The sequence below is a fragment of the Nicotiana tabacum genome, chromosome 1 (assembly GCF_000715075.1).
Source record: "Nicotiana tabacum cultivar K326 chromosome 1, ASM71507v2, whole genome shotgun sequence".
Classification (NCBI taxonomy): domain Eukaryota; kingdom Viridiplantae; phylum Streptophyta; class Magnoliopsida; order Solanales; family Solanaceae; genus Nicotiana; species Nicotiana tabacum.
Genome location: NC_134080.1, coordinates 164,285,119 through 164,297,516, shown reverse-complemented (window position 1 = coordinate 164,297,516; position 12,398 = coordinate 164,285,119). Strand labels below are relative to the sequence as shown.

Genomic DNA, 12,398 nt, shown 5'->3' with positions numbered 1-12,398 from the left:
TGTCTGGTGGTGAAGTGACAAGTTCTCATGTCTCATTTTTTGACAAGGCCTTCATTTCTTCAATCATAGCTTGCTTCCATTTAGGATATGCAAAAACTTCCCTACAATTCTGGGGAATAGACACAGAAGAAATAGACAAGGCAAAGGCTCTATAGGAGGGATACAAAGAATTATAAGAGACAAAATTAGATAAAGGGTGTTCGGTGGTGCAAGATCTGAGTCCTTTTCTGAGAGCAATAGGTTCATCTAACTCATTAGGAAATGTAGACAACTCACCAGTAGAAGAAGGTTCAGCTTCGGTAGATTGCATGATGCTTTTTCTGCTCTATTTTTCCTTGAGTAAGTTTTCAAATCAGGCCTATCCAAGCGCCCAATAGTCTCCCTCTGAATTTTTTCTCCAATTTCATTTTCCCATGTGATAATGTCATCAAGAGGTCCGGTAATGGAACTAGGTAGAATCACCTCTTCCTCCTTACTACTCTCCCCCTGAAGAGGTGATGAGGTAATACTGAAATAGGGCTCAGATTCTCGAAAGGTAACATCCATCCTAACAAAAGATCTCCTAGAGGAGGATGATATCATTTGTAACCTTTCTGTGTCGGAGAATACCCAATGAAAACACACTTTATAGCTCTAGGATCAAGTTTCCCAGGATTTCTAGTGTGGACAAAGCAAACACACCCAAACACCTTTGGAGGAACATTATATTCATTCTTACCCTTTAAAGTTTCCAGAGGACTTTGAAAATTGAGGGGTTTAAGTGACATTCTGTTGATAAGATAGGCAACCGCTAGAATAGCATCCCCAATAAAGTTTTGGTAGATGCATGGTAAACATAAGAGATCTTACTACTTCTAACAGATGCCTATTTTTTCTTTCAACGACCCCATTTTGTGCACTAGTGTAAGGACAACTAGTTTGATGGACTATCCCATTGGACTCTAAATAAGCACCAAATCTTTTATCCATGTATTCGCTGCCATTGTCAGTTCTCAAGATTTTTATTTTGGCATCAAACTGAGTACAAATCATCTTATGAAATGACTAAAAACAAGAGAAAACTTCACTTTTGACTTTTAACAAATATACCCAAGTCATCCTAGTACAGCAATCAATGAAAGTAACAAACCATCGACTACCAGACAAAGAAACAGTTTGGGTAGGACCCCATACATCAGAATGAACAGTCATAAATGGAGCTGTGCTTCTATTATCACACGCAGGATAAGAGCTTCTAGTATGCCTGGCATATTCACACGCATCACATAACAAAGATTCAAATTGAGTCCTTGAAAACAAATCGGGATATAACTTCTTCAAAACAAAGAATGATGGGTGTCCTAACCGTCTATGCCGTTGTATTATTTCTTGGTTGACATCCTTGCTCCCAAAAAAAAGGCTTGACCAGAGTTTTGAATCCCATCTAATATATACAAGTCATCACACAATCTACCACTGTCAATCCTTTTCCCTGTTTGAAGATCCTGAAAAATACAATGATCGGAAAGAACTCGATTTTACAGTTTAGAGCTTTGGTGATGGCACTAACAGATAATTATTGATAGCGAGCTCAGGGACATGGAGTACGGATGATAGTTTAATATTAGGAGTATAAATGACAGAACCTGTTCTAGAGATAGGTGTTAAAGAACCATTGGCTATTTTAACATTATCTCCTTTGGGAGATGGAGAATAGTTTTGAATGCCTTTAGAAGAGCCTGTCATGTGTCTATTTGCACTAGAATCGACATACCAAGAATTAAGGTTATCAGTAAAGGCAGTACCTGACTGCATTTGGATGTGGCAACATTAGCGGAGTCAAGTTTGGTTAGGAGGCGACGGAGAAGCTGAATTTCATCTGAAGACAAGATTTCTCCAGAAATGTCTCCTTGAATGTCTCCATATTTCAGCCCAATCAGAAGGAAATCAGAAGGAGTTTGTGTTGCAGACAACCAAAAAGAGAGAATACTCGACCTCTTTGATAAAAAAGGAACCCTAGTGTTGCGAGGGAGATAACTCACCTCAAAAAGGCAGCAATGACTCTGATACTATGTAGTTTTTGAGAAGAAGAAAAAGCTTCTTGTATTTCTGTGTATGTTTACATCCCATGAGCAAGGGAATTTATACAAAGCTCCTAATGCTAATTAAGGAAATAAAATAAATCTATACAATCAATCCAGCTATCAAATCAAATCAAATAAAATCAGATCTCCTAAATATAATCAAATCTCCTGAAATCATGCTAATCAACACTCCTAAATCAAATCTTCTTGAATCATGCTAATCAACAATGACGCCTATATAAAATGCCAAAATCTAATGAAACATAGCAACCTACTAAAGATCCAGTAGCGAGATGAAGAATTAGAAAACTACCTGAAAGTAAAATGTTCTGCATTATTCTCCAGTTCTGAGAGATGTTCTGCATCTTGTCTCACAGCAGGCACCTATTAGACTCGCACACAGATTAACATTGCTCCTGTCAGTTTCAGAGAGTTTCTCTATGCTATCTTCTTTCTCACACCTATTAAGCCTAGGATAAAACTGTGCATCTTTAGTCGTGATCAACATCTGTATTTTCCCGCTTACAGGTTACTTAATGTGCATTTTCAATGAAAAACTCGCTGAAGAAATGCTAGAGAAGCTTCAGGACTATGAGTTTGCTGTATGTCATCATCTGACTTATAAAGTGGTGTATGGAATCACTAAACTTCTTCTGATCTACATTAGTAATGGATTTCAAATGCCTAGTTTGCTGATGAGGAGGGAGAAAATAGGAGGTTCTTTTATCATACTGCAAAGACAAGAGAATTGGATAACCTTCTCGGAGATATATATCATAAAATTCTGGGTATGTATTCTTTGATTCTTGTCTGTAGCTTTCACAGTTATAATTCTCGAAGAATTTCTTTTAAAAAAAAAGGTTCATTCAAGCAAGATTGAATAGTAACAGCAAACAAGTTTGAGTGCAGTCTGCAATCACTGTGTGTGATAGGCGAAATCTTGAAACTTTTTCACTACCAAGCACCAATATTTTCGGGGCATGAATATTTTGATTCAGTTTCTATACAGTTTCTTTTTACTCTTTTGAACTTTCCAAAGATATGGAGAGAGCTATTATGAGGGACCTAGTGTCACATATTCTTCAGTTCTCAGTGCATGTGAACAAGGCTGTTAATTTTGCAGCTGAGCTTGACTGGTGAGCATTTCCATACAAAATTCTTGCTTCTTATATTCTATTTTCCGTTTTTATTGGTTTCCTGATTTATTTTATTTGCTTCCAATGTAGTATTTTAGCATTAGCCTTGGTTGCACGTCAGAACAACTATGTAAGGCCAAATTTGACTAAAGAAGACGTGATTGATATAAGGAATGGAAGGTAAGAAACATGCATATAATCTAGAGTATCTTTTTTATGCTAATGCAATTAGCTTTACCATTCCTTATCACAAAAAAAAAAAATGCAATTAGCTTTACCATTACGGCATCTGTTATGGGATGCCCTTTTTATATAATTCTTTTTCCAGACATGTTTTGCAGGAGATGACAGTAGACACATTTATTCCCAACGACACAAAAGTTTCTCATGAAGGTACAAAGGAATGTCCATATAGAAGCCATTTTAAGCTCGTCTTGCCAAGCATTATATGTCCTGTGGCTGATCATTATGTATTTTCTAGGAAGAATTAATATCATCACAGGCCCTAATTATTCAGGCAAAAGCATCTATATCAAGCAGGTAGAACTCTCTTTCTCTCACCACATACAATGTCAGTTTGGTGCTTTGGCATGTAAATGTGCACCTAAGACTGCCTAAGAACCTGTCAGTTTCTGTTGTAATCAATTACTAGAGATTACAGATCTTTCTTCAATATGCTATTTTATCACCATCTTTCTCCTCCCATTAGTTTGGTTTTAGTCATCCATTCTCAGAATTTATTTGCACAGGTTTGGATTTTCTTTTTTGGGGCAACACGTTGTTAATCATCATATCATACTATACTAAAAGTGGGAAGGTCCTAAATCTGAAGCTGAAAGACGAAAATAACCATATAAAATTGAATAACTTTTTTACCCTTTAAACTAAATCTAATTTCTACAAGGATTCATATTCAGGTGATTACATCATTTCAGTTAAAAAGTCTGCAAAACAGTAAATTACTTCTTTGAACACAATTAAGTTGATGCATATTATTAGGACCAACTCAGGTACGTTGTAAAGGCTTAGAATTCCAAAACAGTTAATGCTTACAATTCCGAAACAGGTATATTGCTATAATACATAACAGTTCACTAATGCAAAGAATTCCAAAGAAAAGTTTAGGTACGTTGTGGAAACCGAAGCAATCCACCATCTTCTCTTAATTTTGAAAAACCTACCATAAGAATATAAGAAAAAATGATGCCTCTAAAAGGACATTGTCTCTATGCGGAAACAACAAGAAAAAGGAGGAGAAATCTTTGCTGATTGATAATATGGAAGATCATGATCATGGTCACGATGATAAGAATAAGAAAAAACAACCAATATTCACAAGTAAGAAGATGAAGCTTGGAATGATAAAAGCTAGATCTCTAAGCATGGTTTAGAAAAAACAATGCAGTTGCAACACTGGTAGTTGATAATATTAAGAAAGAGCAGAAAGTGAAGACATTTGGGTATCGTTTCATGTACTTGGAAGAGTTGGAAGTCACAGTGTGTTGTTTTTACCTGCAAATTCTACAAGAATGTTTTCAAGATTCAGCTACAGAAATTTTCTGAGTATATTATTTGCATGAGTTTTATCCATTTGTTTGCTTAATTAATTCCCTCTCCTTTAATTTTCTTCTAATCTTTTTGGAGCTATTCATGCTTTTGGCTTAAAAATATGGTTTATGCTTGCGACAAGCGTCCTACAAGCCCACTCGGTTTACCGTTTCTTAGTGTTTTCTTATCCATATCTACATGGTTTCTGCCCAAAAAATTGAAAATCCCAGCATTTTTTAAAATCTCCAGCCGACCAAAGATAAATTGTCCGTTGCTCACTTCTTGCCTTCTGCCTTTCATTTTTTTCCGCTTAATGTTTTTCTCACGGTTTGAGATTTTCTGATTCATTTTTATTATTATTGTCGAACTGATCTGTTCTAATTTATCAAAGAAGGAATGCTTTTGAGTACTATCTGTATAGAATAAATTTTTATCCTTTCAGCCATTCAAGTTCTTCAAATTCTAGAGATTGCTGCTCCCCTTCTTTACTTTGAGCTTAATTGAAACAGTAGTCATCCTAGTAATTCTAAGAGTTCTCCATCTCCAAGAGGCTTCTAATTTAATAATTTTATCGGTCGTCCGAGTCTTCTTTTAATCATTATTATTGAACTTATAATTAAATAATCCTCAATGGCAAAACTATTCCTATTCAAGTTGGACCAATCAGAATTTGCGATAGGGTTACCTTTCTTGATTTACAAGATTCAACCCTTTCAGGAAAAACATATCTTGAATCACCCAAAAAGATATCTACCACCTTGCTGCTATGTGGAAAGAGCTGAAATGGATCATTGCCCGGATATATTTCAAAAGCCTGACTCTGATGCAATTCTAATATCTTCCATTTTTTCAACTTTAGAGTATTTTCTATAAAGATTAATGTGCAGTTTGATTGTTTATTTCTTTTCAAATTATAATTACTTGATTATGTTTCTCTCTGCAAACAGTTTGATTAACTCGGAAATTATGTTGCAAAAGAACTTCATTAACAAAAATAATAATGGTCTCTTCATTTTTCTCTTTTAACGTTTATGTATATTTTTACCATAATAATATCATGCACCTTTTATCATCTTGAGCTTGTACTCTTTTCCTTTAAAGTTTGTTCATACATAACATATGTTTAAACATTAACATTTATCTGGTTTTTGAAAAGTTTGTATTAATTGCCACGGGATACACGTGCAACGCACATTGCGAGAAACTAGTAACGTATACAGATGAAACATTCATTAGCTAAAAACTGGGCCTGTCAAAAACTCCTTACGTCCAATGACACATTCTTCAACATATGTGCTGCTATGTCATTTTGACGTATTATTTGCGCTAGGGGGAGACAGAAGGTATGCACACTGAGACATGTGAAACAATATAGACGTCTTTCGTCCTTCCCTTTTGGGTGAATTTGGTAAAATGAAAGAGACACGAGTTTCTCAATTTGACATACTCTAGTTTCCCAGTTAATCCAGCAATGGCTTGTTTAGCAACAGAAATATGTCTTTTTACTCCTCAAACAACAACAACAACAACAACAACAAACCTAGTGTAATCCCACTAATGGGTTCTAGAGAGCATAGAGTGTACGCAGACCTTAGGCCACCTTAAGAAGGTAGAGAGGCTGTCTCCGGAAGACTCTCGGCTCTTTTTACTCAAAATGTTTGCAAAATATTAGAAAAATATTTTTTAGGGTGAAAATTTTGCTTGGATGATCTAGACATCAGGCATTGTTAACAAATAAGTTTTAATTCTTCTTCTTCTTCCCTACCCTATAGCAGTAAAATTTTCTCCCCAACCACTACATACAACTCTAGTTGTAAGATCTTGAGCAAATGAGTACAGAGACTGATAGCCTCTCCAAGGCTGGCTTGTAATAAACCATGTATAGTCATCTAAAGTTTTCATCAGATAAAGATCTCCAACTCCCTTTGCCGTCCAGCACACATACGGAATCTGGACCTTTCCACCCAATTTACAGACGGCCCCTAACATACTTTGTTTCCATGCATTTTTTATCCTCACACCAATGCCTCTCCAGTCACTAAAGTAAGAAAATTTTGACTTTTTGGTAAACACAACAAACAACACAACTACGCCTAATTCCAAGCTAGTCGGGATCGGTTATATGAATCCTGCGAATCATGTCTTCCATTTACCCGTATCAATCCTTTCATAAAAGTCATAACCATCCGAAGTGCAAGAGTTATTGCAATTCCCACCTGCAGCCCTGATGTACTGGTTAGTGGTTATAATCAATTTCACAACCCAAAAGTTTATATCCAAGTTTTCAGGTAGTGTACTCAAAGCTCTATTAACCGTGGTTCTCTGATCTGATACGAGGTGTTATACTTTGTAGCTTTGTATAAAATCCCCTTAAACATATTCTTTTCGACTTGATGGAAATGGCCACGGATATGTGTTCCCTCATCGGTGGTGAACTTATCCTTCTTTTTATATAAGGAATAAAATATCCTTGTCTTTAAAATTATTCTCATACTTCAAACTCATAATGAAGTAAACACCAATGGAACAGCTCGTCTGTTCTCGGTGTTTTCGGTGTTCATCAATTTGGTTCATCAAAAAAGAAATATATATGTTTGTGGTTCCATATTTGCTCCAGTTAATCACTCCGTTTAATAATTCTTTTAGGTTGCGTTGATAGTTTTCCTTTCCCACATTGGAAGTTTTGTACCTGCAGATGCTGCCACAGTGGGTTTAACTGACAGGTTTTCTGCACTTCTTCTGTAGTTTTTAGTTAATTTTTCTTAAGCAGCACTATTTTCATCTGTAAAAATTGAATATTCAACTGCATTATTCAACACGATAGCATATTTTCCAAGGAATGTCAACTTTGCGTAGGTTGTATTTTAGGTCATTTGCTTGATATGTCAAAGAGTGATAATGCCACTTGACAAACAGGATATTTTGTGCCATGGGAAGTAAGTTTATGACTGCTGAACAATCGACATTTATGATTGACCTGCACCAAGTGGGAATGATGTTAAGGTATGCTTAACTAAAACCTAATAAAGACCAGCAAATTGCAATATACCTATGCTTTGAGAAATTTTGCATACTGAAGGACTCCAATATATTCATCTGAGCGTAAAGCCGATATCATTGATCAGTAATTCTGAAATTCAGAATGCTGATCATGTATTTATGTTTATTGTCAGCGTAAGTTTTTTGATAGTGTGTCCAGGCTGAAAATACATGCATAGATAATGGTTTAATGTCAAGGCCGACGACGGAAGCTCGGGACGGAGCCGTATGAGGCGGAAGTCTCACATACGGTTCTCTGAGAAGGGAGTGGCTACCTACTGGAGCTTCGACCAAGCACCACCGGTCAATTCCGCTTTGGGGCCACCCCGACGAAAAAGTCTTAATTATTATATTAGCATAAGTAGTAAACATTTTAAACCAGGGTTTTTGAGACCATCATCTCTATCAGGGTACGATCATAGCTTCATTCATTCGTTGAACCAGGGTATCATACAAGTATATACAGGGACACACACAACACATACGTGATATATACAAGTACACACTAGGTGAATCATATGCATGTAATTTCATGTGAAAATCGTTACAGGCATGCAAGTCCTCGGTCCTTATGTTTGCTGGATGAGTTTGGTAAAGGCACCCTTACAGAAGGTTGGTCTTCCAAATATCTCGCATTTCTGACCCTAATTCAAAATTTTCATTTTAAGTTGGACTTTGATATGAAAAAATAGAAAATCTTCCGAAACATTATACTACTAAAATACCAATTGGAATGATAATGCTGGGCCATGTTAATCCATAGCAGCTTTATACTGATTTTCATAGGCACTTAACTACCAATTACCTAGTGATCTAATTTGCCCTTTCTTAAGTGTTAGGGTATGAAGACATGACACTCTGTTGTCTCTTGTAAAAGTATTGAACAACCAAATAAAGTAGTAAAATTTACTGTTAACGCAAAGGTAGTTCCACTGTTGTTGGTTGTCTCATAATACATTTTATTGTCCTTTCAGATGGTATCGGTCTCCTTGGTGGAACCATAAATCACTTTGTGTCATGCTATGACCCTCCAAAGGTCTGGTCCTACTGCCTCCTGATATTTGTTTAGATACCACGTGGAAGAGAGTTTTGGGACAAGTATAATTGATTTTCATAATGCTCATAAGAACTGTGATGGTAATGGCTAAGCATTTTGAAAATCAATTTAGGTACAGTCAAATAATATGAGAATTGAAAAGAATGAGAATAGTTCATCATCTGCATGCGTATTGTATTGATAGAAATGTATGAATCACAGGCTGTTTTTATTTTTTACTTTCTTCTGGAAACAGTATGGTTTGCTTGTTCACTTATATGTCCCTTTTCTGACTAGTTTGGCCCCTCCTCATCCTGTCTTTTGGTCTCAAATAGTACAATTTCCCTCTGATCTTGACGGGCAGCTATGTCTCTGCTTCCTTTAACTGCACTATATCTCTTCTTCTGGGAAAACCACGTCAGCATTGTTCGACAATTATCTGAAATTACAAGGGAATTTGTTATTTAATGATTGCTTAGAACCAAATGCTCAATTCTTTAGAAACAACAAAATATATTGTGCCAATCCGCTGCCCCTTTGATGCTGTGCTATTTTAGTTGTCAAATTTGACTTGATCCTCAAGTGGAGTACATCTTTCTTTCCTTCCTCTTGCACTCCAAAATTGCTTCTTCTAGTTTAAGCTAACCTATATGTCCATATCCAAAGTTACACAACCAAACTGGATGTTGAATATCCCACATGGATTGGGGATGCGAGTATTGGACTCCTTATATGGTCCAGGGCAATCCTCACCTCGCGAGCTAGTTTTTGGAGTTGAGTTAGGTCCGATGATGTTGGGCCCCATCTTATATTGTCCATGCTCCAGATGTCCATTCATGGGTGTGTGAGGGGGAGTTGAGTCCCACATTGGCCATTAAGGGATGGGAAGGCCTCTTTATATTGTCTTGGGCAATCCTCATCTCATGAGCTATCTTTTGGGGTTAAGTTAGGCCAAAGGTCCATTTCTTTATCACGGTATAAGAGTAAGACTCATCCAATTCTCGTGGTGGCCCCCCATATTAAATTGCCCACGATCGAGACTCAAGCCCTGGGCGTGAGGGGTGTGTGAAGAGGTCCACATGACGAGCTTTTTGATTGTAGTATAGACCAACAGCCATCAGCTCTCACCTTGTTGGTAAGATAAGAGCTTCAAGCTCGATTTCTGGTTGCCACTTCACATACTTTGCTACATGCCTAGTGATAAGTTTGGACATCAAAATGTTCTTGAAAATACTGTTGACTAACTTTGTTTGGTAACCTAATTTCTTGCTGAAAGTTGCACCTCACTACTCACTTGTGTGCTATTGTGTTAATGGGAAGTTCCGTAGTCATAACTGTCTGTTTTGCAGGTCCTGGTCTGTACTCACTTGACAGAGATATTTGATAATAGTTGTTTACTGGAGGTAGTACATAATGATTTTGCCTGATGTTTCTTATTTGAAGTCATTTAAACACTTTCTGTGTTGTCCAGACCAAGAATTCATATTTGGATAAATTTCAGTCAGACAGAATCAAGTGTTACACGATGAGCGTGCTAAGCCCGGATAAAGATTGTGCGGATGTTGAAGACATTGTATTTCTCTATAGGTATGCTCAGTTCTTATATGATTTCAAGTATAAATCAGTTATTGCAGGCCGATGCACCTTAAACCTTGTTTCACATTTGATTTGATCCTACAGTCTAAGGAACAAATTACTTTGTGACTATGTTTTTTTAAACTTTGTATTAATTCTTTTTCAATTCCACAATTAGTAATCAGTAACATTTTCATCTAATTTCTTCATAAGTATCTCTTATTTCACTGGAAAAGATAAATTAGCCACTCATTCTCTCATCAGCAGCCTGCATCCGTTCAGATGATCCTATGCCAAGGCCTTTGTCTGTTGCAGACTTGTCTCCTCTAGGTAGTTCTCAATGGTTGTTCTTAGACGTATTCGTTCTATTTGAAATCGTCATTCCGTCTATTCTTTTTGGAGTTCTCATTATCACCCCGTTATACTTATATAATGCCCTAGTCCTTCGTTTCTATTCCTAAGTCTACAAGCAAAGCTTTTTCTCATTGAGGCTAGTGAAAAGTTATGATTTATGAATTTCTATTGTACAGTATAATGGTATTTAAGGGCTTGTTCCTCTACCTTCAGGTAAATACACGTTTTGTTGCAATCATTGTGAAAGTTGGTCCAAATCATATTATCAGTTCAAGAGTACACTGATTTTGGACTTGACTATGGTAATACATTCTCTGCCAAGGATAAGGTTGCTTCCATCCGTTTCTTTTTGTCTATACTGGCTTTTCCATTAGTTGGATTTCAAGAATGTACTTCACGGGGGTATTGAAACAAAATGTATATGGAGCAACAACCAAGTTTGTTGTTTAGGAAGAATTTGGTGGTCTTGTATTCGTAATCGATCTCAATATGGTTAGAAGCAGTCTACTCGAGCATAATTTGACAAGTTTAGCACAATTATTCAGGAGTTTGGCATGACTTGCAGTGTACATGTATTGACCAAGAGTGAGTTACTAATTTGACACAATATCTTTTTTGACATTTTCAGAGCAAGGACCAAATGAGTCGTAATATTTCCTAGGCATTAAGCTAGCTCTATCTAAATCAGTGATTGTCAATTCACAGCATAAGTATATTCTCAGCATCCATCTTAGCATTCGCATCTCTGTGATACTCATCTTGTGAATGCGTTGGATTTTAGTGGTCCAACATTCTACTCCTATATAACATTGCTGGTCTTATAATTGTCCTATAGGACTTACTTTTCACTTTGATAGGTATCCTTCTATAACTTAACATTCCAGTAGCACTTTTCCTTCTCAACAAAATCCGATTTTGATTCTATGTATAACATCTTCATCTGTCATTCTTTTCTACTAGAACGATGAACCTAGATCTCTGAATTGTTTGCTTTTAGGTACCACAATCCCATCTAATCTAATACTTTACTAAAAGATAAGGACATAAAAATAAACTTAGCACTTCGTCAGATAATGTGCTCACAAGAATGTTATTAGAGGTTTCATAAAATCAAATGATCAATATTTGCAAATATATTCACGAGTCCATTGTCGAAAGACCATTATTCAACTCTTGGACAACATTAAAAAAAACAAAAGCGATGTGCTTCCTTTCTATCTATCCAAGGGATGGAATGGCAGAGGCCTTTGGTTTTCCCTCTAGTAAAGAATAGGGACCAGGGGCGGCTTTAGGGTGGCGGAAGGGGGTTCACCCGAATCCACTTCGCCCAAAAATTATACTGTATATATAAGGCAAAATCTGATTTTTTTTACCTCTATATATTAAGTTTTGAACCCCCTTAACACAACCCAAAACTGTAGCTTAGTGGTCAAGGGGGTTCAAAACCTTCCTAAGGTCATAGATAGTTAAATAATCGTAAATAATCCTAATCCCATATGTATTAGGAATAGGACATGTATTATATATATATATATATATAGGGCTCATTGTATCATTGTAATTATTAATCAATAATAGTTTCTCCAGTGCATTCTCATATGGTATCAGAGCATTAGTGAGAAAACATCACCGTGCGTCATTCCGGCG

The 12,398-nt window shown here is 36.5% G+C and overlaps 1 protein-coding gene across 22 annotated transcripts in view; it reads left to right on the top strand.

Annotated features, from left to right (window-relative positions):
• The window catches only part of LOC107802701 (DNA mismatch repair protein MSH5-like), a 38,370-nt gene that overhangs the window by 20,791 nt on the left and 5,181 nt on the right, over nucleotides 1–12,398 (top strand). For 9 of the 22 annotated variants that reach the window (XM_075254372.1, XM_075254370.1, XM_075254371.1 and 6 more), the window contains 12 exons: nucleotides 2,592–2,665; nucleotides 2,752–2,851; nucleotides 3,073–3,199; nucleotides 3,290–3,379; nucleotides 3,528–3,592; nucleotides 3,681–3,739; nucleotides 7,394–7,470; nucleotides 7,664–7,750; nucleotides 8,337–8,398; nucleotides 8,761–8,822; nucleotides 10,172–10,225; nucleotides 10,294–10,409. In XM_075254372.1, the coding sequence (XP_075110473.1) occupies nucleotides 2,592–2,665; nucleotides 2,752–2,851; nucleotides 3,073–3,199; nucleotides 3,290–3,379; nucleotides 3,528–3,592; nucleotides 3,681–3,739; nucleotides 7,394–7,470; nucleotides 7,664–7,750; nucleotides 8,337–8,398; nucleotides 8,761–8,822; nucleotides 10,172–10,225; nucleotides 10,294–10,409 (973 nt within the window). Of the gene's footprint in view, nucleotides 1–2,591; nucleotides 2,666–2,751; nucleotides 2,852–3,072; nucleotides 3,200–3,289; nucleotides 3,380–3,527; nucleotides 3,593–3,680; nucleotides 3,740–7,393; nucleotides 7,471–7,663; nucleotides 7,751–8,336; nucleotides 8,399–8,760; nucleotides 8,823–10,171; nucleotides 10,226–10,293; nucleotides 10,410–10,964; nucleotides 11,061–12,398 lie in introns of those variants that run through there. The other 13 variants (XR_012710108.1, XM_075254374.1, XR_012710110.1 and 10 more) reach the window with 13 other exon arrangements.